The sequence below is a fragment of the Mustela lutreola genome, chromosome 6, assembly GCF_030435805.1.
Source record: "Mustela lutreola isolate mMusLut2 chromosome 6, mMusLut2.pri, whole genome shotgun sequence".
Classification (NCBI taxonomy): Eukaryota; Metazoa; Chordata; class Mammalia; order Carnivora; family Mustelidae; genus Mustela; species Mustela lutreola.
The window spans coordinates 10,188,034-10,214,991 of NC_081295.1; the positions used below are offsets into that span (position 1 = coordinate 10,188,034).

The 26,958-nt window shown below is 42.8% G+C and overlaps 1 protein-coding gene across 10 annotated transcripts in view; it reads right to left on the bottom strand.

The window, feature by feature from the left end:
- ARID1B (AT-rich interaction domain 1B) overlaps positions 1 to 26,958 on the bottom strand; it is a 439,398-nt gene that overhangs the window by 106,330 nt on the left and 306,110 nt on the right. For all 10 annotated transcript variants that reach the window (XM_059176677.1, XM_059176681.1, XM_059176674.1 and 7 more), the window contains one exon: positions 20,462 to 20,705. In XM_059176677.1, coding sequence (XP_059032660.1) covers positions 20,462 to 20,705 — 244 coding nt within the window. The remainder of the gene's footprint in view (positions 1 to 20,461; positions 20,706 to 26,958) is intronic.

Consider the following 26,958-nt stretch of genomic DNA (forward strand, 5'->3'; position numbering starts at 1 on the left):
TTTCTTAATGTACTGTTGATCTTTTGTTTGCTAATACTTTCCTTGGAATAATTACCCTGGGATAGATTTTGAGGGAAATTTTTCTAATTAAAAAGAGCTTTTAAGAACTAAATCAAGATAATGATCAAAGTAAAACAAAAGACTGGGATGTAACAGAATTGGGAGAAAAGAGGCCATACGTGTACGTCTTATAAATCAGTACACATGCAGCAACGTAGAGTTTACAGTCTTTAGACTGAGACATGACACAGAATACGATGGTGGGACAGTCAGTACGAACAAGTGCTACGTTCTCTCGGGTGACAGTTCCTAGTGCTCACTTAAATTCTTATTTTACTTTACTGTTTGTCTCATCTCACTAAAATTCAAGTTCCAAGTATTGACAGGATTGTCTGTTTTGTCTGTTTTGCTCCCCACTATGTCTGCTGAACCAGACATTATTATAAGCATTCAATAAATATTTGCTGAATAGATAAAGGTGAGATAGATTACCCCAAGCCTAGACTAATAGTTAATTAAACCTTTAGTTATCAGTAATCACATAGTTTTATTACTGTAGATCAGGGATAGGCAAACTAATTCTTTAAACTGCCAGATAGTAAATATTTCAGGCTTTGCAGGCCATATGTTCTCTGTTGCAACTATTCAACTCAGCTGTTGCAGTGCAAAAGCACCATAGATAATACATAAACAAAAGAGCATAAAGAAAACTTTATTTACAAAGACAGGTGGTGAGATGGATTTGGCCCAAAGGTGGTAGTTTGCTAACTCCTGTTTTAAGTGACAGTTATCAGTAAAAAAGAAACATTTCAGGGCCACTTGCTCAAAAAGTCAACAAACACCAAATGTTATTTATTAACAATAGCAATGACATATAAACCTGACACATTCCCCCATATTGAACAAAGAGGACTACATAAATATATGTCAGGAACAGAATTTGGTTTATGTTGTTTTAAAATCAGATCTAGTGTAGGATAAGCTGGCTTCCTCGGTACTTAATGCGAGCACAGTTCTGAGATTTAAATGGTAATTGCACTTAGCAGGTAAACTGTTAGCTCTAAGTGATGATTTTTGCAGTTTTACTCTCTCAACTTTTTTGGCCAGACCAAAATAAACAAACAGATCAGTACTGATGCGACGCCATCATGTCAGTTATCCTCCATCACTGCTGTGTTGGGGGAGCAGAGAATAAGCATGAGATGAATAGCGTTTCCACGTTAATCCTCTACTGAGGCTAAAACTTCCTGGGTTAATTCCTTTCTAAATGACTACAACATATGACTACAGGAATTCAATAAGAACAAAAACACTAACTCTGAACTACAATAGCCTCTGGCAGACAAATCATTCATCCCTTTTCAAATAATACTGTGCTATCTTAACACGCAGTACTAACAGGCAAAGAAATACCCAGAAATTCCATTTTTCAAAAGTTGTAGTGGCCAGAGAAAAGGTAGATTTCTTCCTTTCGCACTCCTGCAGACAATCATCATCACCATCATCGTCATCATCATCATCAACAACAACAAAGCTAGGAAGGTTTTAGTTCTCTGAGATGTGATAGTGATATAATTAACCAACAGAGCAACACTGGCGTTTGAATGACAGATCTTACTTAATGTCAGTTTTGCCAGGAACCCATTCTCTCCTTCCAGTTTTGCCTCATTAGCTTACTTTGGGAAAAATGGATAAAAGGAAAACAACATCTGGAGTGCTGTGTTGGTCTTACAAGTTCTGATGTAAGTAGGAGATCACTGCGCTGTAATGTAAACAATGAAGTAAAAACCCACTGGGTCCTTACTATGGAGAAGGCCAAGTCCTACATGAAATTCCTTCATTAGTCATCCAAGCAAATTGGATTCTTAAAAGTAACATGAAATGATACATTAAGCCACAGAAGCCTGAACAATTTTGCTGTTCAATCTTCCTCCGTCAAGATAGGAGGTACATGGGGGCATCAGGGGGTGTTTGCCAGCAAAGACATGGGGCCTATTCATAAATTCAAAAATATTTGTTGTTAGGAAAAAGTAGGATCTGGAATTCATGTGAATTAAAGTGCTAACTGGTTGCTGCAGAATTTGAGAAGAAAAAAGTACTTCCCGTCACTTTACTAATAACCCTACTATGATCAAGTTCTTTGCCTGGAATGCTGCAACACAATCAATACATATTGCATTGTTTTAAACAATTGTAAATTGAGTTATTCTTCTCCTCTTCAAGAACTTTTGGAGATGACACTAACTTTAGTAAGGAGTTAAAAAATTAACCACACCATAGAATTATTCCTACTAACTACCAATATGTCATGACCAAGACCAACTTTCATCTTTCCTGTTCCCCTGTTATTCAATTCTGCTGCACCCAAAACTAAGATTCTGGGATGTTTTATTCTGATGTTACCCTCATACTTTTTCATGTTACAGAAATCAGCTCTTTCCCAAATCTTTAAAGCAAAGTCTGAGTTTTACCTGCCACAGCCTGACTTTATAGCTGTTCTGGAGGACATCTTTCTTTCTTTCCTTTTTTTTTTAATTAAATTGATTTATTTATTTTCAGAAAAACAGTATTCATTATTTCTGCACCACACCCAGTGCTCCATGCAATCAGTGCCCTCTCTAATACCCACCACCTGGTACCCCGTCCTCCCACCCCCCCGCCACTTCAAACCCCTCAGATTGTTTTTCAGAGTCCATAGTCTCTCACGATTCACCTCCCCTTCCAATTTACCCCAACTCCCTTCTCCTCTCTAACTCCCCATGTCCTCCATGATATTTGTTATGCTCCACAAATAAGTGAAACCATATGATAATTGAGTCTCTCTGTTTGACTTATTTCACTCAGCATAATCTCTTCCAGTCCCGTCCATGTTGCTACAAAAGTTGGGTATTCGTCCTTTCTGATGGAGGCATAATACTCCATAGTGTATATGGACCACATCTTCCTTATCCATTCATCCGTTGAAGGGCATCTTGGTTCTTTCCATAGTTTGGCTACTGTGGCCATTGCTGCTATAAACATTGGGGTACAGATGGCCCGCCCTTCTTTTCATGACATCTGTATCTTTGGGGTAAATACCCAGGAGTGCAATGGCAGGGTCATAGGAAAGTTCTATTTTTAATTTCTTGAGGAATCTCCACACTGTTCTCCAAAGAGGCTGCACCAACTTGCATTCCCACCAACAGTGTTAAGAGGGTTCCCCTTTCTCCACATCCCCTCCAACACATGTTTCCTGTCTTGCTAATTTTGGCCATTCTAACTGGTGTAAGGTGATCTCAATGTGGTTTTAATTTGAATATCCCTGAGGGCTAGTGATGATGAACATTTTTTCATGTGTCGGATAGCCATTTGTATGTCTTTATTGGAGAAGTGTCTGTTCATATCTTCTGCCCATTTTTTGATATGTTTGCCTGTTTCATGTGTGTTGAGTTTGAGGAATTCATTATAGATCCTGGATATCAACCTTTTGTCTGTACTGTCATTTGCAAAAATCTTCTCCCATTCTGTGGGTTGCCTCTTTGTTATTTTTGACTGTTTCCTTTGCTGTGCAGAAGCTTTTGATTTTGATGAAGTCCCAAAAGTTTATTTTCGCTTTAGTTTCCTTTGCCTTTGGAGACATATCTTGAAAGAAGTTGCTGTGGCTGATATCGAAGAGATTACTGCCTATGTTCTCCTCTAGGATTCTGATGGATTCCTGTCTCATGTTGAGGTCTTTTATCCATTTTGAGTTTATCTTTGTGTACGGTGTAAGAGAATGGTCGAGTTTCATTCTTCTACATATAGCTGCGGAGGACATCTTTCTTACATTCTGCCAATCCTTCTGGTAAGAGCCCTGTAACTTCTTTGTGGGCTGTCTTCATAGAAGTTATTCCTTAATTTCTGAAACATGAAGTACCAGCTACGATCTTTTCTTCTGCCATGATAAAGGACAAATGTGATTTGCTTTGGAGAGGACAGTGATGGGTTGTATAGGTGGACTCCATATCTGTGGTCTTTTTCGGACATCTTATCTAAGATAGTACCCAAACCAGTGTGTGTGGTAAGACAGTGGAGCTCTGTAATTGGAGCAGCAAGTGGATCACCAGTCATTTTCTTTAGTGAACTTTAAATACCTGCATAAGGCCTAATGGCAACAGTGTGGGTGAAAAATGAGTTTTCAATAATCCAAAAATTCATCAAATGTCCTCAACTGAAGCATTTATTTAAATGACCTGAAAATCCACAAATTACTTTGAGTGTGGTATCTTTCTGTCAGTGTCTTCTAGTTCATTTGCTTCAAGAAAGGAAACTTTAATATACTCCAAAGCAGACATTTCCAATATTGAATCTGCTCAGGTTCCGGCTTAGCGGATACAGTGAAGTGTTTATCTCAAGGGCCTGAAGGTGGCCATACAGTATCACGTTATTTGGTGTTGTCTTGGGGTTTAGAGGGTGGGAGAGCAGCTGTAAGCAGACCACCAGCACGATTCATCGGGAACGAACCCCAGCTCAAATAAAAGTTGTATAACACACAAAGTAACGCTCTCCTGTACCTGTGCCCTCCAGTAGTAACAGACCATAAAACCTAGCCCTCCCACAATGTGAAAGAGTTAGCCTGAGCCTAACTCTTCCACTTCCTACGGCTCAAATGTTCATTCAAAGGAGGGTTAGATTTTCCTAAATCCTTACTGGAGATAATGCCAACTGCTGATGTGCCATTGGGTCCTAAAAATATACAGATACATCGGCACAGCGGAGCTGATCTGTGTATCTCTGAGCCATTAAGGAAATGAGGAAATTCCCAAGATGCCCGTAGTGTGACAGAACCCAGAGAGGAACCACACACCTCCATTCTAAACAAGCCATCCGTCACTGTCAGCTGGATTAAGCTTTTCAATTATTGCTCTTACCATAGTCTGAGGGTTTAGAGTCTCTTTTCTTACCCTCATGGCCAGCGTTCTGGCTAGAAGAGTCTCAAAGGCCTGACAAATAACGAACAAAATGCCAATGTGGTGCATTCTGTGGAAGAAATGTGCCTTCACAGGACTGAACCACAAATGCCTCAGGGTTCTGTTTGCTTTTATTACAGAGACCAGCTTGGTATAATTCATTATTATTTCATCTAGCCCCCTGGATTCTGGACTCCAACCAGAATTTTTCCAATTGCCTGCTTTTATTAATTAAATATACTAAAGTTACATCATGTTTCTCACAAGGAAGTCAGCTCAATAGTCTTGATTATCTGAAACACGTTCCAGGCCTTTCTGGGCGGACACTTTCTACAGAGAACTTGAGATAAGATCTGAACGGGCTCTTGTAGGTATGAACCAAGTCAAGCCAGGAAATACAAGGCAACCCCAATTTCTCGACTTTACTGTTCAGGTCCCTGTAAGGTTTGACTGAAGATAAACCAGAGTCCTCAAACACTTACATACAGGAGATTCTCAGTCTCCTGTCAGAGCTTAGTCTGAACTCTTGCCAAGTGGCCTAGAAGGAGCGGGAAAGGTGGCTTCTGGTTTCCACTCATGCACGATTTTCACTCATGCCCTATGGGCACTTTGTGGCCTGAGCAATGTGGCTCCCCATGGCCGGCCATGCCCCTCTGAGCCCCGTTCAGTACAGATGGTCTGCACCACACCCTCACCCAGTTACTCCAGTGAAGGAACTAAACCATGATTGTGGAGAAAAGAAATGGCCAGTAAATCAAAGGCAAAAGTTCAGGGAAAGTTTATTGACTCTAGTTCATTTCAGGTGTGAAGCCGAACCCAGGAAACCAGTGACTGGACTAGAAATGTGATCTGGTGGAAAGCGGGAGCCACTGGCATCTGTGGGCTTCTTGGGCATCTCGGAGGTCTTCCTTACGAGCCTCAGAGATGCACTGAAATATACACCCTACCGGACTGAAAATCAGCTCCCGGGCCATACTGCGCATCCTCACAGACACACCCTCTTCCCAATAGCTTTCAAGCTCGGGGATCCAATCCGAAGATCTGTGGGGGTGCAGACAAACCCCTCGGGATGGGGGAAATATACGTGTGCTCCGATGCAGCCCAGCGTGGCCCAGGAGGTGTAGTGCCCCGGGCCCGCCCCCGGCCCTCCAGGGCCTGCGAGGAACCGGTAGGCTCTGCACTTGACTCGGGCACCACACCAGACACAGAAAGCAGGATAGCTACCAGCGAAATCTGCTCTAATCCCCGCTTTGATGTAAAGTAGGAGGCAGGGGAGGGGAAACCAGATCGAGCATGCAGTTTATATCTCTCTCACTAGGACAAATTAATAAAAACAAAGCCTAATTTCCCCCCACTCTTACCCATTCTTATTCCTCCTCAATATTTTTCCTCTTTCTAAGATTCCTTTTTTGTTGGAGAAGCTTAATATTTGGCTGCCTTCTGAAGAAATGGGTATAGTGACAGATGAAAGACTTGTATTCATCGTATAATTCAGAATAAGGGAAAAATCGACTGCTGTGCATTTAAGATTCTAACAACCTTGCAATTTTGTATAGTCGTTTCCCCCACCCGTTCTTTTGAAGAAATCTGCTTTTATTCTGTTAATAACTAACCACAGTTGCAGCAGCATGGATCCGATTAGCAGTTCTTATGGTACAAAGGGGAGAGGAAAAAAAAGCTGCGAACAGGGTTGCCAATTTGTCCACCTGGGCCCCCAGGAGAAAGATTAGATGAGGCGCCTGCCTGCTCCCTTTTTTCCACTGATCGCTGCTCTGTGCTGCCTGAGAGAGACGGGCCTTTTTAAAGCCAAGGTACTTTCTTTCCTTTAATAAAAGTTTCCTCTGCCTCCCTCCTCTCTTGTCACAGATTTCTCATTCTGGCTCCCCACATGTCATGACAACTCTCAACCGCACACAGGAGGAGCCGTGAAAAGTGCCACACGCTGACACGCACGCACGGGAATCACCCCACATCCACGCCAAAACCCCACACGGCAGTGCTCAGGTGCCTCGCGGGAACCAACACCTTGCTTCGCAGACCCGGGGAGGGAGGCCGCGTGGGCAGGCTTTGGGCCTTTCTCTGCTGCTTGCAGACGAATGATAACATAGGAAAAGATACATAATTTGGCGATTAAATATTAGAATCTGAGGAAGATAGCACAGTATCTTTAAATTTGGGACCAACAGATAAAATACCAGTATTATCGGTAACGTGGTTTCTTTTTAGATTTTTTTTTTTTTAATTTGAGAGACAGCGAGCGAGCATTGGGTGGGAGGCGGGAACAGAAGGAAACGGAGACCCCCCACCGAGCACGGAGCCCGACGTGGGACTTGATCTCAGGACCTGGAGATCATGACCTGCACTGAAGGCAGACGCTTAACTGACTGAGCCACCCAGGCTCCCAGCAACATGGTTTGTATCTATTTTTTAGGTAGATATGGAACTGTGGCATAGCAGTCAAATACCCTAAGCATAGCGGTCAAGTGTTGCTGAAGCCCAGATTCCAGCTGCACGAGCTAACACTCCCTACTTCATGTTTATTTGGGCAATGTGGATGCCACCTACTTAGGAGATGAGAATATTATCGGTGTAATGACAAAACTCCCCATAGCCAATCTGTTCTTAATTGGCCATTTTCTTTGAAAATGGGGTTAGTTATTAGTAGTAGATATTTAAAATAATGAGATGATGAAAAAAGTTGGCTATCGGACTTCAGAATTATGCTACATATTTAGATGGCACAATTACTGTGCATGATGGACTAAAATCAGGCAGGGTCTACATATGCAGAGGTCTGGTTTAGACTGACACAGCTTACAAGACTACTATTTCAGGTTCTATTTCTTAGGGAAAAGAAAGTAAAGTAATCTGTCATAGTGGAATCTCGTTCAGGAGAAAGGGAAACAGAATGATCCCATAAACTGTGAAAAACAAAGGGACAAGGGCTCCCAGCCCAGAGGAGGAAAGGTCATGTAAGTGATCAATTTTAGAACTTACTTTTCTTGAGTTCCTGTTTATTCTAAGTGAACTGGAAGCTCTTTAATTTGGTCAGCATTTACTGAGTGTGCTCTGATTTGCCAGGCATTATGCTTGGCACCTGGGGTTAAAAGGAAGCACAGCTCACGGCCCTCAACGGGCCCCTGGGCCAGCTGCAAGACCATGGAGGGACAGCTGGACTCTCTTTCCCGTGGATGGTTCCGCGGGTCTTTACAAAGGGAAAGATACTGGAGTTGGATCTTCAAGAATAAGCAGTTTAGCAGGCTAGTGAGGGCCGTTATCAGGCTAGCGAGGGGCAGGGTGGATATTCCAGCTAAAAGGAATTCAGCTCCAGGAGCAAAAAGCTGACATAAAATCACAATCAGTACCATCAAAACATGGAATACTGAACTAGTTCCCCCTACTTGTTTTTCTATGTATATAAAGATAGATAATATATATGTGTGTATATATATTCATTTAAATTCAATCAGCCAACATAGAGTACGTCATTAGTTTCAGTAATTCATCAGTTGCTTGTAACAGCCGGTGCTCATCACATCACGTGCCCTCTTCATGCCCATCACCCAATTACCCCAGGACCCCCACCCCCCACCTCCCTTCCAGCGACCCTCGGTTTGTTTCTCAGAGTTAAGAAGCTCTCATGGTTTGACCCCCTCTCTGATGACTTCCCCTTCAGTTTTCCCTTCCCTCCCCTATGATGCTCTGCACTGTTCCTTATTTTCCACATATGAGTGAAACCATATGGTAACTGTCCTTCTCTGACTGACTTACTTCACTTAGCATAATCCCCTCCAGCTCTATCCACACTGATAAAAATGTATTTATATATATTTATATATGTATATAATATATATATGTATATATATTTATATATAAGTATTTGTCCTTTGTCCTTTCTGATGGCCGAGTGATATTCCATTGTGTATGTGTGTGTATAAAGATGGGGTATATATATGTGTGTATGTATAAATACATACACATATATGAAGCAGAGTCTACATATGCAGAGGTCTGGTTTAGACTGACACAGCTTACATGACTACTATATATTTATATGTGTGTATATATTATATACACACATATAAATAAAGATGGGGTATATGACCCCATCTTCTTTATCCATCCATTTATATGGCAGTTCCTCAAGAAGTTAAAATTAGAGCTACCCTCTAACCCAGCAATCGCACTACTGGGTATTTACCCCAAAGGTACAAATGTAATGATCCGAAGGGGCACGTGCACCCAGTGTTTACAGCAGCCATGTCCACAACAGCCAAACTGTGAAAAGAGCTGAGATGTCCATCTGTCTACTTCTAATAAAAGCCATTGATGCCACAGGGAAAAAACAAACCAAAAAATAAACAAACAAACAAAACAAAACACCTATATACTAAGGTTCAGTTCTCAAAATATAAAAGTTTTTGTCGTTTTTTCAAGTAGAATTTAAATGACATGATTTTTAGATTTTGTGTGAAATAGATTTTAAAAAATTGTGAAACTAGGAATTCTATTAATTTCTGAATTAGGCCTAAGAATATAGCAGTTATTTTATCACAAGAATTTTCTTCCTGTGACATTATAATTTCAACTGAATCACAACCTATGTATAGGAAGGTTAAAAAAAAAAAATAAGGCAATATGCTGCCGTAAAGAAATGAGCCATTTATCCATAAAATTTCCTATGACCAATACATACACAGATCCAACTCCGTCCAAAACATGCCCTCGGGACACTTCAAGGAAAGCACAAAGCTGTCCTGGATGCAGTTGGTTCTCTCCATATTCTAGAAACGCTTTCACTCTCCCTGGTTTTCCACTTATACCACTAGCTGTTCCTTTCCCTGTTCAGTCTACATTTCTCAGCTCCCTAGGGTTCAGTCCTCAGAATTCTTCTCTCAGTATTTCTCAACCATGGTTACATACAAGAGTCACCTGGAGAGCTTTCTAAAAAGTACTGGTGGAGGACGGCAGTCAGCCTCAGGAACGTGGCAGCTGTGGAGCTGGGCCTCGCACCCATTCTCAGGATGTTCGGTCAGCCAGTGTTGGGAAGCAATGACCTTCACTCATTCCCCAGGTCAGCAGTTCCCAGACCAGCAGCTTCAGCACCAACTAGGAACCTGCTGGAAATGCAAATTCTCCAACGCTACCCCAAGCCTACTGCATCAGAACCTGGGTGTGGGGCCCAGTCACCGGCTTTCCCAAGCCCTCCAGGTGGTCCTGATGCACGATGGGTGCCCTAGGAAATGTCACTGAGAACCCTGATGACTCACAAACTTACTTCGGCAGCTGAGACCTCTGCTTAGAATCCAATCCAGATTCTTCTTAGAACCAGCCGCCTACTCAAAATCTCCCTTTGGATGCCTAAGAAACATTTCCAATGTAACATGTCCAAAACCAAACATTTGATTCCCCCTTCAAAAACTTGTTCCTCCTTTGTCTTCCACTGTACTGAAGCCAATCTTCGGGGAAAATCAAAACCCTTCTGCCCCCTTCTGCTGCTCACACATCCAGACATGACCAACCTCCCCCAGGCTAATGAAGTAGCCCCCTAGGCCCATCTCCCCGTTTCCACCCTCGCCCCCGACAGTCCACTCAGCAGCCAGAAGGATCCTTTTAAAGCCTATATTGGATGGTGCCATTTTCTGCCTTCTCTACCTGCCACGTAAGTTCCTAAATCCTATTCATAACCTACAAGCCCTTTGTAAGCTGATTCTTGATCACTCTCTAATCGAACTGCCTACCCATTCTGCTCCCATCTCCATCTCTTTCCTTGCTCCTGCCCCAGTGACTTCCCTGCGTCTCCCCCGCCCAGCACACCAAACGCACTGCTGACTGGGGGCCTGCGTGCCTGCTCGCTGCTCTGCGTGGACACCTTTCTCCCAGACATGCATGTGGCTTGCTTCTGCCCTTTGTTCACTGAGTTCACAGTGTGAATATGAATTTCTAAGAGACACCTTCCCCAATCACCTCTATCTAAAAGAAGCAACCTCACTCCCCCTGCCCCCACCAGGATACCTGACAATATATTACATACTTATTTGCTCACTTCCCAGCTTTCCCAGTGGAATTTAAGTTTCATGAGGACAGGGCCTTTGGTCACTCGCGTTCAAGTGCATTTCCCCCAGTTCCTAGAAACATGCCCGCAAAAGAAGATATAGTCAGCACTTGGCCAAATTAATGAATGAAAGAGAACAGTAAATGAAGATGGAAGGAAATTGAGCCATTGGGCCAGCTGGCCTTCCTCAGGAAATCACCTGATTTATCCAACAGCAAAAGTACAACATGCTTCTTTTCAAAAAACCACCCAATGAATACATACATTTGGCATCCTCAGCAAGGTCACATTCTTGGCATTCAGCTATATGCATTTAATGTAGTTTGCAAGTACAAACTCCTATGTCACTTTCTGTTTGGAAGGGAGAATATCAACATTAACAATCCCTGGTTATATCATTTATAAACATGCAGATGTGAATTATTAAAGATTAATGCATTTCAGGATTGGTGTCGGCATTCCGTTTGTCTCATGCCGAAACTAATTCTGTTCTTCATTAGTCAATGACAACCCATATCACCCTGTTATGGAAGAGAAATCAAAGGTGCAAGGGTGTGAGCTGAGAGTAAGTGATGAAACTGATTAGTAAGAGACTTAACGGCTATAATCAATCAACACATCATCATAATCCTGGCTCCAGGGTTATGGGAACAGAGAGAAATAAACATAACACCCACCATAAAACGGTTCTGTTCCTTTCACAACTGGTATCTATTCCATATAGAAAATATGGTAACACAGATCAGAAGTTTGTGAAATCAGCTTTAGGGGCATCTTGACTTTTACATACTATTCATTTTTATCATTTTCCAAAATGCGTAGTCAAATGAGTTGGGAAACTTTTACTTCCAGGCTAAGATTAGTTCACAAAAGCTCTGGTCCTCTCCATTCCGATTCCTTGCTCCCCATGAAGACAGAGAACAGCGCAGGTCAATGCCCATGGCATTTCACTGGTCGCAGCGCACTGCTGATTCAAGAAGCAACACTCAGTTAAGCCCAAGTTTAGAGGGCGGACAGTCTGCTCAGCTCAAGAACTGAAATCAGTCAACAGGGTGACTGAAGCACTTCTGTGAGCAGTGTAAAAAAATAATGGAGAAGCGGGCGTGGACTGCCAGATCAGTCACCTCTAATCTTACAGAGCAGTAAGGAGACACAAAATACTACCCTGGTGACACAGGCTTTTTCATGTTTTCGTATGCAGAAGACCAAAGAAAGGCAATGGAAACCGAGGAGAGTTTAAACTGAATTGCAGAACTTAATTTTAACTGAGAGGGGGAGCAAAACCACCTGGAAACGTGTATTTTGAGAAAATCTTCATGTTCTCTTATTTCTGAATGTGGGAGGAGTGCAAGAGGTTTAATTTGAAACTGATTGGGAATGGAAGAGTTGAAAAAATTTCTGCTTTTCCCCAATTACCAGGATACCTGACTTGGTCAGGAGGGGCCTCAAAAGTTAAAGTGTAGCTCAGAACCAGGGGGCAGTTATTTCAAAAGCAAGGATCTGGCGGCAGGTCAGCAGTGGGGAGCCCGCCCTCTAGAAATAGCAGGAGAATACCCAGGACATCCACAAAGTGCTGAGTCTCTAAAGGGGAAGGCTCCAGTACCTAAGCCCTATAGAGATGCAATCCCGTCTCTCTCAAAGACAAAATATATTGTTGCTTTCTTAAATGCTGCTAAGCATCATTTGGAATGGATCTGAAATTACTGTTTTATATAACATACAAATAGTTTACTTTGTAAGGGGAAAAAAAAATACTGGCTGAAGTTCTCCACGGTTTGTAGAACTGCTGAATTGATGTTTTCCAGGCTGCCACAGATTAAAAACACGGATGTATCAATGGCATTTTGTGTTTAAGGATTTTTTTTTTCCTGCTCAGCTTGCCAATAAGCAGCACGCATCTTCCTTGCAACAAGCTGTTGCAGGATTTCCACTTCGACAGAAGCCAAAAAGGAGCACTTGATAGATGTTTTAAAATAAGATTACCAGGTAGGGAGACTGTGCAAGCTTTCAAGTAAAAATGTGTCATTCCCTGCAGTGCCATCCCTGAGAAGCTCCTGATGGGACCATGACAGGAAACTGGTTTGGAACCACTTACACAGAGTGAAATAAACTCAGAATTTTACCCTGAGTTTTAAGCAAAGATAAACTAAAAAGTAGAAAATTTCCTTATTTAGGATGGGTAAGGCTTTCAGTCCTAACAGCTCTAAAAATCCAAGGGGAATGGATTTTAAAAAATCGAGAGATATGGCTTACACCCTCCGGTGTTCATTTTATAGGTACTAATCTTGACAAATTAGACCAGGAACTACCATTTCCTCTCACTAAAATCCTTCCTGCTCACTCCAGCCTATGACTAACTCCTAAATGCAATTCATTTTTCTCTTTCCCATTATAGCATCCTTCCAGAATCTGCTTGTCTGAATGTCAAATTAAGCAAGAAAATTAGTTTTTTGACCAGAGTATCTTCTTGTTTGTGTCTGCAGCTCACAGACATCTTCGCTCTCACTTGGCTAAGTGGAGGGTAGAAGCAGGTGAGGGCTGACATAGGCTATACCACAATGCTGCCCCCGAAGAGTCATTTTCCATATTTAATGGAGTACGCGCCACCCTTTCTGGAATTCATTCTTTTAGGATCTGAGATCTTCTTGAGGGGTACAAATTCATTAGGACTGGTTGGTGTGCCGGATGCATCGCTCACCACCCAGGCACTGACATGATAATGCTTCAGAGAATAAGGCTTAACAGTAAAGTAACCGGTGCTTTAAGAGAGTGAAAGGGCTATCCCTGGCAAACCAATTCTACAGGCTCTTAAATCCCGGGATCCTTCTCGAAGGACAGCAGCTGAAGGTATTTGCTGGGTCTGAGTCTACACAGGTCAAGGGGCACAGAGGGCCTGTGGGGGCGGGGTATGCACCCCTGGGAGGCTCCCAAAAGCAGCTGCGTCCTGGGGGGCCATGTGCAGAGGTGACCCTGGGGACATGCTCCAGCTAACTGCACAGAAAGGGAAAGGGAAGGCATGAAGAGCTAAAGATGGGAGCAATGAGGGCCGCTCTGGAAAGATGAATGAAAGACCTCGCTCCGCCTTGTTCACGGTCTCTCGCTCTCAAGCAGCCCTGACCCACAGCCTCTCGCGTGCGCTTTCTCTGTCTCACGTGCTCACTCTTCCGTCTGGCAGTCAGGCTGGGGAGGGGCAATGTGGGAAGGGAGACCTCAAACAGCAAGGCACATAAAACTCAAAGAGAGAGTTTTACTTTCATATTTGAAGAAATTTTATCTCTGTTTAGGATGGGGTCTTTGACTGGTCTCATAGGAAACACCTGGGATGAAGCCAGAAGGAATGGCGATGAAAGCAAGTATGTATTCACCAGGATCCAACGTGAATCCAGAGATTTGTATCTTTGGTCATAGCCTGTTATAATCAATGGCCCTTCTGCTGTCAGATGAAAGATGAAAGGGTCTTAACTCCACCTAAAACTGGACTTGGTGCAGATGCCAATTCCAAAAGAAAAGAAAGGATTAGGAAAATCTATTCAAAGATTTACAGTTACTATCCTTAGATCTCTGTTAACAAAACTAATGAATATTTTCAGCAGTCTGAACATTTGAAGTTTTTATAAAAATGTTTATCTGGGGTGCCTGGGTGGCTCAGTGGGTTAAAGCCTCTGCCTTCGGCTTGGGTCATGATCTCGGGGTCCTGGGATCGAGTCCCGCATCGGGCTCTCTGCTCAGCAGGGAGCCTGTTTCCTTCTCTCTCTCTGCCTGCCTTTCTGCCTGCTTGTGATCTCTCTCTGTCAAATAAACAAATAAAATCTTAAAATAAAAAAAAGTTTATCGGGCTATGAACAGTTAATTTTTGCCTGCCCATCACCACTCCCCACTGTATGTTCCCCCTTCTTAATATTTAAACACTGTTGCTGCTTACAGCACATGGAGGAAAAAGCTGACAAAAGCCTTTGGCCAATAAAATAAAAATTAAAAAAAAGTTGGGCCTATTTACATTTTTGCTTTGTTGGTAAACTGGCATGGTTGGCTCTGGAGGCAAGACAAGTGAAATTAACACCCACTAAATCTTCTGGCAACAGCAATGCATTCTGATGTGCTGTGTCAGCTTCACTACGTGTTAGGACGAATGAGGCCCAGTGTAAGACCTACACAATACATTCAAGACCCAATCGTTTATTTTCCTAAACCCAAGGTAAATAACTCTAGGATGTGAGCCAGTAAGCAGCAAAAGTACAACGGGATCATTTATTAGAAGGAAACCACGTGTCTAACATCAGACCTTTCAAATCAATTGCACCCGACATGAGATTTGCCTGATTTAAATGTGTATATACATGCATACTACCAACTGGAGGATGAAGATATTTCACTGCTGTCTCTAAATATAAATACACCAATGCAAAGAGGAGGGAGAAATGAAGACAAAAAGTAAAAACAAGAAAATGTATCATGGCACCGGGGGAATGTAGAACATATACATTTTGCTTCTCCGACGCTGGTTTACACTGAACGACCAGGGTTGAAATTCTTCAACTTCTAACTATAGACTGCTGCAGGGCTGGAGCCCAATAATGTGCAAACAAAGGGAGAATCCATGTGGCTACTCACCATAGAAAATCTCCATCCTGCTTTTCAAAAGAACGCAGGAAGGAAAAGCCCCACTGAGCTAGGGATGTGCCAGGGCCGATAGGGATGTGCCAGGGCTGATGCGGTGCCAGCGTGCATCACAGTAGTTGTTCCCATGACACTCACAATGTTTGTGAGGCAGCAGGATAGGAGGGCAAATTTGCAGTGGGTGGAGAAATGGTTTAACGGGCAAGAAACAGATTCAGCCATTCGGGATGCTTTCCTGGGCTTTTGTTTATCTACCTCTGTGATAGTTCTCATTAACTGTCAATTTCATTTACCAGGATAGAGATGGAGAAAAATGATTGCTCCTTTTTTTTTTTTTTTTTTTTTTTACAAACACTGGGAGGCCAACAGTAGGAAGAAGCCCCCACAACAGTTTGGCTTTACCCCATCACAGCAATCGGCTATACACCAGCTGCGCATTTTAACAATGACTTGCCAGAAAGACAATGATTGAAAGAGTCCATCTGTGACACACGGAGAGGCAGGAGCAAACTAGAGCGGGAGGTAATGGGAGAGAAGTGAGGTCAGAAGAAACAAGTTAGTGCTGGGAACAAGAGGAAGGAAAGGGGAGAAAAGAAAACACAGGATTACAGACAGAAGAAAAGCGGGATGGAAATTCCAAGCAGACGTTCCTAAAGCGGCAGTTAGAGATCTCCGGTCCTGGGCAGGATATCAGGCGATTGCCACCTGATACCCATACTTCACCAGGACAGACTCAGAAGCAAATACCGAAAATCAGATCAAATGTATGGATTCACAAAATTCCAAGATGAGGACCAGGGATGGGAAAAAGAAAAGAAGAGACTACTTAATGGGCCTAATTATTCTCTAAGGGAAGGTATCTTTGCATTTGGTTAAATAAAAAAAGAACCATGAACTTCATGACCATCTCTAAAACATGGTTTTATTTATCTGACAGACAGAGATCACAGGTAGGCAGAGACGCAGGCAGAGAGAGGAGGAACGGGCTCTCTGCTGAGCAGAGAGCCCGACACGGGGCTCGATCCCAGGACCCTGAGATCATGACCTGAGCAGAAGGCATGAGCCACCCAGGCACCCCTATGACCAAGTTCACACAAATACATTAAAAAAACAAAACAAAACAAAACAAGGGTATATAGGCAATGTGGAGGGAAAGAGAAGACCAAAATTTTTTTCAACAAAAACCTGAATGATTTTTAACAAATCCCCTTCAGATAATAACATATAAGTCTTATGATGAGCATCATCCAAAACCGATGTTTGAACATCCCTGGGTTCAGCTTTGGGGACAGAGGAGGAGAAACAGGTAGCATCTGGATGTAAGCCATGGAGGATGACCACCAAGTGGTCCAAGGCAAGCATGCGGATAGAGGTGTGACTCCTCTGTATGAATTTAAAAAGGGCACCTCTTCCCACACGAGAGTAGCCTGAATTTCACCTTCATTTACCTTACCCCTCTGGGCCATGTCATTGTTCAGTGAGCAACCTGTTTGACTGTGCCTGGCCTCTAATAAGATGGTACTGATCAATTAGTTGATGCTGTCTTGATACATGCAAAAGTGTGAGAAATAACCCTGGATTTTAAATTACCTCTATTGTTAAATTATATATCAGACTGCCTGCCCATCACATCACACAACGATCAATTTGCCTATGATCTAAATGAAGCAAGATTCTTGTTTTCCTTTGTGTTCTGGTCTCCCCTGGGCCTTCTCAGGTCTAATCCCCAAAAAGATCAATCACTAAACTACATCCTTTTTTTTTTTTTTTTCCTGAGTTAGGAGAAACATGGATTCAACTTTGTGAAACCACATATTGTGCGTTCATGGATAGCTCGAAGGCAGTCCTACTGAGTGACGTCAGTAAACACAGCAAGTCATCACCGGAAACTTTACATGCGTGTCTTCTGCACTGTACTAGAACACCACAGGATTAAGAATCTGAGGACTCGCTGCCCAAACCAACTGCTGCTCTGGACAGTCATCAGGGGGGCAAGCCTAGATCTAGGTCCCAGGCAGTATTAACCGTAACCACAAGAGCGAACACGCGCTCAGTGCTCACCCCGCGCCCGCTTTAGGTGCATTCGTACACCCAAACTTTACAGGAACCCTAAGACAGGTGGCTATTACCTTTAGAAATGCAGAAACTGAGGCACGGAGAGGCTCAGAGGCTTGTCCAAGGTTACAGAGCGAGGAAGCGAGCACCAGTAAGAGGAGGTGCGTCCAGAGGATTATAAAAGTCCGTCCTGCTGAAATATTACCGCGATTCCACCCAGGAGAAAAGACAACACGTGCCGAAACCGCTGACCACATTTCCCAGGTCACTCCTCTCACAACACGAACACGAAAGAAACGTTCCGTTTGCCGTGCTCTCCTCCACGGTGCTCAGCAAACACGGTTGCGGATCTACCTGAGGAGCGTTCCTCCCAGCAGATGGACCCCGCGCTGCGTCCGTCACCCCTTCCCCGGACCAGGCAGACAGCGAGGGGCCGCCTGGCGTGGAGGGAGAAGTAAAAATGGCAGCCCTGGGCAGTTCGCATTTCTGATCAGAGTTTAAAAACAAACTGAGGCTTTAAACAACATTTCCAAGGAACCTGAGAACCCTCTACTAAAAACTTCCTTTCCCAGGAAGCGGGCACAGAATCCTATTCCGGCCCCCACCTGCGGGTACCTTAAGCATCAGGCCTCCAAGGCGTCTTCCGGGAGCAGCCAGGGCCTGCGCATGCGCAGGACGGAACACAGCCGCGCGCCCGGAAGCCACTGCCCTGCCGAGCCGCCTTCTCCATGGACTGAGCCCTCCTGCGTCCCAAGGGGGATCTTTTCTTGCGGGGTGTGTTCTATCCACATCAAAACCCGAAGGGTTGGGGCGCCTGGGTGGCTCAGTGGTTGAGCCGCTGCCTTCGGCTCAGGTCATGATCTCAGGGTCCTGGGATCGAGTCCCGCATCGGGCTCTCTGCTCAGCAGGGAGCCTGCTTCCTTCTCTCTCTCTCTGCCTGCCTCTCTGCCTACTTGTGATTTCTCTCTGTCAAATAAATAAATAAAATCTTAAAAAAAAAAAAAAAAACCCGAAGGGTGAAACGGACGCTTCAAGATCCCCAGCGGAATGATAAATGTATATGCGCAATTCATCAGACTGTGAATTACACATGTCAGGAATTTTAAAGAACTACAGTATCTTTATACCTCAGAGAAGTTTTCTTTGAAGTTATTGAGAAAAGCCCTTTCGACCCAATTTAGAAAGCAGTGCTTTCTTGCTCGACCAATGCAGTAGCTTACATGACTTTCCTATGTTTAGGTAGGCGATGCTTCAGAAACCATCTCATAACCAAACACTGCCTCAGGAATTCTGAAATATAGAGTATTCATAGCTTTAAAAATGTTAAAAGCAGATAAATCGAGGTTTTACTACAATCTCTGTAAGCACAAACATTATTGAAAGAAAGGTTAACATCGAAACGTGCTAAATCATGGCTGTTATCTAAAATATGGATGAATCTTAGAAACAAAGTATTTAGTTAAAAAAGTAAATTCTAGGAGAACATTTATAGTACAAAGGGGGTAACCGCATTTCCTGTTGTGCCAAGAACCTTCCTAGTTTATGCCTGCTGTCCCATGATTATTAACAGCAACCCTCCCTGCCCCCAGGCTGTCTCAGCTCTGGTGAAAAGCGATTCATTCTAAGCATGTTTCTATAAATACGCTTCTCTAAATCTCAAAACTAAATAAAACTAATGATACATACTCTATGAATTTTTATACTAGATTCTTGGGGGGAAAAACCCAAAAAAGAATTAATAAAAATATTCAGAGAGTATTTGAGGCAGGGGAGAGGAAGAAGTCTGAAGGTAAGGGAGGAACACATAGGTAGACACAATAACACCAGTGATACTCCAAGTCTTAAACTGGACAGGGGGGCTTAGAAGTATTCTTTGAAAGTTATGTCTCATGGTTAGCATGTTCTATATGTTTATATACATTTATTTATTTATATATAAAACATCCCATCATAAGCATTTTTTAAACATGAAAGAAATAAAATGGTAAGAAGGGATAAAACTACCATGTATGCTTTCAAGAGAACAGAGTAAACTATTGGCAAATTTATCAGCAATTTAATATTAGTTCTAATGGATTAGTAAGAGGCATTTTCTGGCAGGTGCTTAGATAATGTTAGCAAAAGTTAGAAGGGAAAAAATTATATTCAGTTTGTTAATACAAGAAATGGGTGATGTTGACCTAAGAAAGCTGGACGTGACAGACAGACAGACAAGCCTATGTACACGATAAAGGAAACAGAAGATACAGAAGCAGTAAGACCACTGAAATACGAATGCCAAGAGTTTACTGGAACGTGAACTCCTCCTATCGAAATCAGAAGGTCTGTTTTCTATCAGTAACAAGGACTCAAATGTGTGCAGGCCAAGTAAAACGCAGGTGAGTATCAGCACGAAACACAGGCTACCAACGATCTGCCATGGCATAAATTGAACAGAACCGTACAAACTGGGGCCAATCCTTGCGCACAGTCTCACCTCGGTGGCACTTACCAACAGAGCATCTTTGTGAACAGAATCATTACAAAACATGCTGAGAACAAATAATTTTCTAGCGTGGGGTCAATGTCCAAACCAAAAATCTCAAAGTAACTGGTGATTTTACTGAGTGTTTATATTCATTAGCTGAGTATCTTTAGGAACTGGAACTCTCAAATGCTTTGGTGACAATTCAGTTATGCTTCTAATCCACGGTCTCATCACCAGGTTTTTCAACAGTAAGAAAGCACTGGTGTGCATGTCGCTTTTGACGAACACCAGGTCTGTTTCTACCACACAGTAAAATAGTAATGACTGAGCAGTGAATACCTGGAATACTAGCAGGAGAAATCGGGCCAGATCGGGACTGGTTGCTGCCCACAGGAGAGCCAACAGGAGAAGGCGATGGGCCCCCAGGGATGCTGGAGAGATGGGGGGATGCGTGTGGAGAGAAAGGTGACTGAGCCGGGTTGCTCTGATCCCCTTGGCTGCTCGTGGATCCAGACGCACTAACTGCTGAGCTCAGAGTTGCCTCCGTTCCTGTGGGGAGGTCATCGATGGAGCCAGACAGGTCCTGAGAAAGACAGAAATACCGTATATTTATGGAGTAACACATTCAGACGCGTACCTGACCAAAAACCTACTTAAAAGTCGTAACAGTGCCCCTTTCAGAGACAGTTTTTCTAGATAAAGCCCAAAATTCAGAGCATGGCTACTTGTTATTAGAAGCTTTCAGGGGATCTCTTGTGAGTTGAACCCTAAAATCTGTTCCGGCCCCAAAAAGTAAAGTTGTACCTCTCTTTCATAAAGCCATCATCCGACAGCTTTCCTTTAAGCTGCCGGCACCTAGTCCAACACACCTGTTCAAAGAGTCATAGGAAAGAGCACTTGAGGTGGTGACTTACCATCTGAATGGAATGGTGGCTTCAGCAGACTGAAAACCACTGTTCTGGATCCTTCTACTTAGAGTCAACATTGAAGGACTGTTTGAATTTCAAGCTATAATATTCTAATGGAACAGCATTTATTTATTTATTTATTTATTTATTTGAGAGAGTGCGTGTAAGTGAGTAGCGGGAGGGGCAGAGGGAGAGGAAGAGAGAGGGAATCTTAAGCAGACTGCACTGAGCATGGAGCCCAACCTGGGGCCTGATCTCACGACGTTGAGACAAAATTAAGAGTCAGACTTTCCACTGACTGAGCCACCCAAGCATCCCCTAGAGCAGCAAAATTTTAACCAGACCTTGTGAGGAGAAATTCTTGCATTCTAAGTAACTATAAGTGCCATTATAATAAAACAGTGATATGTATATTTTTATATGATATTGTGAAAATAAATCCCTTTGAGGTTATGTTGGCAGAAATGAATCCTTATGTCATATCTTACTTCTTTATAACAATTTTAAGCAAAACAAACAATTTTAAGTGCCAACTAATTTGTCCATAATACCCTGTAAGGCAGTTATTAAAATCACCCTTTGACAGATACAGAAACTGCAACTCAGCTAGTCAGTAACTTTTGAAGCTTACCCCACTGAGGACAAAACCATCTGCTAAAGGGGACAAAGGGAGGCTGAGGGAGGAGAAAGGAGAATGTAGTCTTCTGCACTGTACCCGTCAGAATGAAAGGAGAGACTTTAGCTTGGCCTTCCTCAGTACTGTGGCACCAGGGCCCAGAATGGGACCCCGCCAGCGGGTGCTCGGTCAGCCAGGTCACTAAGACGCTCCCAGGTCACCAAGTGCCCGCAGATCCAGGCAGGGCCCCGGAGCTAGTGCTGGCTGGGCTCGAAAGGCTGAGCTGCAGTATGAAATTATTTGTCTTGATGATCTAGGACTAAATGCTGCAGAATGGATCAGAAATGCTGGGTGATGTTATTGTCTACCAAGCATATTCAGTTCTAATTTATACCCTCGACTCATTCAACTTTATTAATGTTTAATTTTACCTCACTGCTTATTACTGGGACTTCTAAAAACTAGGGCTTGGAAAACTGGTGGAGGTAGATGCTTAGGATCTACAGAACGAATCTAGACCAGCAAATACACAAGGGAGCAGGTATAGCACAGCTGGTTACAGCTCTTCAGGGCCCCCCCAAATGTCACAAAGCAAACTCAGGATGAGGATCCCAGTCTCCTGCAAAGTATATCTGTTAACCATCTGCTATATCATATAATTAACTTTTTTTTAATAGCAAAATTGCCAGTGATTAAAAAAAATACGTTCTAAATAGCTATGTAAACCTCACAAAAATGAATGCCACAGAAAAACAAAAATTTCTTATGCTAGGAAGAGTGACATCTAAGTAGAGAGTACTCTTAAATGTCATATAACTGTCCTTATGAATAATGAACATAACAGTACCAGCGTACCATCACCACTAGAGAAAGTATCATTAGATTTCCAAAATGAAATATGGGCAAACGGAATCCTATTTTCAGAAATCAGAGAAAAAATATATATAGACCTTTCTACACAGGGCACACAAGTTGTGTGATTTTGCACATATTCTGCTGGTAAAACACTGTATTTGACTTGATTACCGGGTTCAACAATAGTTCGATTCAGACTTGGAACCGGACACAGCTTTTGCGAAGCAGGGTCAGAAACAGAGGGAGGTTATTAAGCAACTGACATGCTATGTACAGCGTAGAAAATACTCACTTCAGAAATCAAGGCAATTATCTGAGTTTCTAGAAACAACACTGAAGCTAGCTGAGTGTACATGTGCAGAGACACTGACTTGCTGAAAGAGAAAACAGAGCAAGTTCCAGCGGGTCTTGCCCCCCCTCCCCAGGCAGACAGCTGACTGCTTGCGTGCACGGCCTCAGGGCCAGGATGGAAGAGTGGCTGGGGTCCTGGGTAATTCTTTAAGTCCCTGCTCCCGAGGCATTCCTTTCCTAGCCTGATGTAACCAATTCATAGAAGTGCAGAGGGACCTCTGGCCGGGGGCTCAAACTGGACCCTGCCTATTTTTGCTCTGCCCACCAGCCGAAGAATGACCGAAGAAAAAAGTCAAAGGTAATTTCAGTGTCTGTAACATTTTACTGGAACACTGTCCCCGCCATTCCTTTAATGTATGGCCCATAGCTGTTTGGGGGGTACAACAGAGACTGACAGAGACCCGGGGCCCACAAAGTTTAAAATATTTGGGGCCCTTTCGGAAAAAGTGTGCCAACCCGATTCAGGGAGCTACAGTATTTGTGGAATGGCCTCTCCTGCCTTCGCCTGTTCCTGTTCCTTGGGGTGAAGAAGAGAGACAGGCCTCCGTTGAACTGTGTGGTGACACAGTGCCTAGAAGGAACTGCAGAAGCTTCCCCAAGAACAGGGACTGACCGCATGTCCGCATCCACTGGGAAAACAGTGAGTGGGAGCCAGAGAGAACTGCGCTCTCTTTGAAGACCCCTGAATAACCCAGAGAGCCCCCAGCGAGGCTGGCTGGTGGGCCCCAGGTACTGGCGCACTCTCTTAATACCTAACGCATGTGCATCACTAATAAACAAAAGGTCAATCAGACAAGAATCAGTCGGGAGTGGGGGATAGGATTTGATGCTTCTTTAGAGAAAAAGAAATTGGTAGATAACTAGATATAAAACCATTATCTTTTATTATACTACATATGGGATTAAGCAGAAAAGACATAGATCCGATTTTTTAACACATCATTATTTGAAGTTAAATAATCTTATGCAAATCTTTCTTCATTAAAAAAAAAAATTACTCAGAAATTTGTAAAATTCTCCGCACGACCTATAAATTCCTTCCCTGTCCTCCCTTAAAATTCCAAGTTATGGTTGAACAAGTGACACGCATGGGTGTTAAGAAGGCTTCATTCAAGCTGCAAAAGCATGAAAAACATTTCTGTTATTCAACAAGCTGATCGAGGAAGTACCAAGAGAAAAATATAAAAACGGTGGCTTTCTTAGTGTTCACATGTCATCAGAATTTCAGCGCTGACTAGACCTCAGTGTAACAGAAGAGTAATAAAAAGATATAATTTCTATATTACTATTATACATACACGTAACTTTTATATGTAAATTATAGAGAAATATTCCCGCCCTGCAGACACTCGGGGTATCCATATGTACAGCTATCTTAAAACATGTTAATAAAAGAAGTTCAACAGTGGTTTAAACATTCAGCCTAGTTAACAAAGAAGCTCTGTAACTAATACTCCTCTAGAGGACAATTTAGTCAGCAGGGCACCAACTCTATTCTTCTTTTATAAGTACTATCAGATCTATGATGCCTGGAAAGAACAGAGAGACCTTACTGCATCTCATTCTAACCAAGACACCTTCAAGCTACAGTGCTTCCATTTATCTTGCTGGAAAGCTGGCAGGTAAGGTAATTGCACGGAGGACTCTTTTAAGGGGCTGGAGTCCCCCTGTCCCACCGCATTCCTGGCATCTTTCCTTTGTGTTGATGGAGTGACTGCTGAGGCAATGACTTCCCGGGCTCATACACAGTAAATTCAGAATTTTGCCAGGACAGTCCGAATTGGTAAAATCTTGCTCTTAGGTTGGGTTTTTGGTATCTGATAGCACTCGGGATATTTAATATTTTCTAGCACACCAAAAATAATATAACTTCTACTGTCAATGGCTAATTTATTTTTGGAAAAATCAATGCCTTACAAAAGAAAAGCTTGTTTTCCTTTAAAATTTGATTTAAATGAAAGTTCCCTGCTAAGACCTTCCCTCCATAAACCATCCGCTCTCCCCCCTCTGCCCATGTACAATTTTCATTCTAATCCAAGTGACAAGTACAAGAGATTTCACTGCACTTGGAATGAAATGCCACCGGGGAGCAATAACAATCCTATCAAGACTCTGACAAGAGAAACACTTATGAATTAACATAGACCACAAATATGTTCCTGATTCAATACAGTGGGACAGGGAGGGGAAAGGCAGGGACAGAGGGAGGGATATGGGAATATGCTGGGAAGGAGCAGCCCAGGAAGAGTTTTTAGAGACCTACCTATATGCAGAACAGACATACGACATTATAAATATTCTCTCTCATGTCTACATATTATCCATGATCCTCCCTAGAAATACCGTTGGCATATTCTGACTTACTACATCGAGAGGCATCTTTGGTTTGGGTGGAATTCAGTTTATCTAGGAAGTTAGCTTCCTCAAGGAAAAATTCCATCCATCCTGGTGATGCCTTACTGTCAAAGACCTGGGAATAAGTCAGAAAATCTTACTCCCTTGTTTAATTAAACAAGTGGGTTTTTACAAAAGCAAATCACCTCCAAAATACTCTAAGCTGTGGTCCTCAGTACAATTAGCAGGTGGCACGGGCTCCATCTCTGACAGAGCACGGCAGAGCGGCACACACATTCGGGCATCTCCCGCTCAGAAGTGCCCCAGGAGAGCACGAGGATAAACACTGAATTAGAAACAGAGAAGATATTTCAATCAATGAGACCAGTTCACGTCTCTTGTTTAAGGATTTTAATAGGATACAGTTAATGATTTCTCAGTGTGACTTCCCATGGGTTTGACACACAGGTTCAAATGCCAGTTCAATGGTCTTTTAAAAAAAAGTCTGGGGCGCCTGGGTGGCTCAGTGGGTTAAAGCCTCTGCCTTTGGCTCAGGTCATGATCCTACGAGCCCCGCATCGGGCTCTCTGCTTCTCAGGGAGCCTGCTTCCTCCTCTTTCTCTGCCTGCCTCTCTGTCTGCTTGTGATCTCTGTCTGTCAAATAAATAAAATCTTAAAAAAAAAAAAAAAAAAAAAAAAAAGTCAGTCATCTTCAAAAGCAGGAATCGTGTCTCTTCTCCTTTTTAGAATATTGAGTATAAAATTCAGGCAGGCATTTTTTCTTCTTCTCTCTCCAGCTAGAGCCTAACTTTCTTAGGGACTGTGTTGATTCCTTGTGCCAGGTGTGGTGCTAAAGAGAGGATGGCTTTCACCGGTTGCTGGTGAACGCGCCACTGAATGGACGGGCTCCGTGGCACCATACCAAGTAAGCCAGCGCGGGCAAGTCTTTCTAAATATTCACCATAGATGCTCTAGTGAAAACTGCTGACTTCACTATTAAAATTTAGCAACGAGTTCTCAGCCCTCTGTCTCCAGTTGGCATCCCTGAGCTAACCACCCCCGGCCTCATTAGATGCTTAGTTCTTTAGAAAATTGATACTTCACACACAGTGAAATCACTTCATACCTTCCAACCCTATTTCAGAACTATCATTTTGGACATGTGGTACAAATACACCTTGAAACAGATATTAGAATTGAGTCAGTAATTGGACTGACATAGACACAAAAGGAAAAAACCTCACAGTGACTCTGTTCACTCTCTATGATGTGAGCGGGTTTCTTTTCCGCAAAAGCCCGTGTGCAGTCCACCAAAGTCCCTGCTGCTTTCATTTGTCTAGACAGCAAATGAGTTAAAAGCTTAGGCTTCCTGTCTCAACGAATAAAAAAATGCAAAGGCACAGAAAAACAGAATCCATGAAAAAAAAAAATCCTTCAAAGCAGTAATTTTTAGGCTCTAAAAGCATCTTCTTTCCAAGTTATATATATCACTTTCTATTTAAACATGTCCAAATAACAAATATTTATCTCTTCATTGTATGTGACAATATATACAACACATAGCCTTAAGATGTATGAGGCCAACTGGAAAAAAAAAGTGTTTGATGTTAATTTAAACATAGTCACAAGCTCCACAAACGACAAACCCCTAGCCAAAGCCAAGGATAAATGCAAAGAAAATTCATGAGTCAAAATTCATTGTAATGATATAGCCAAGAACCGCTTTCCTTTTCTCAAGCCAAGATTCCATTACGGGTAACTCTCATTTTAAT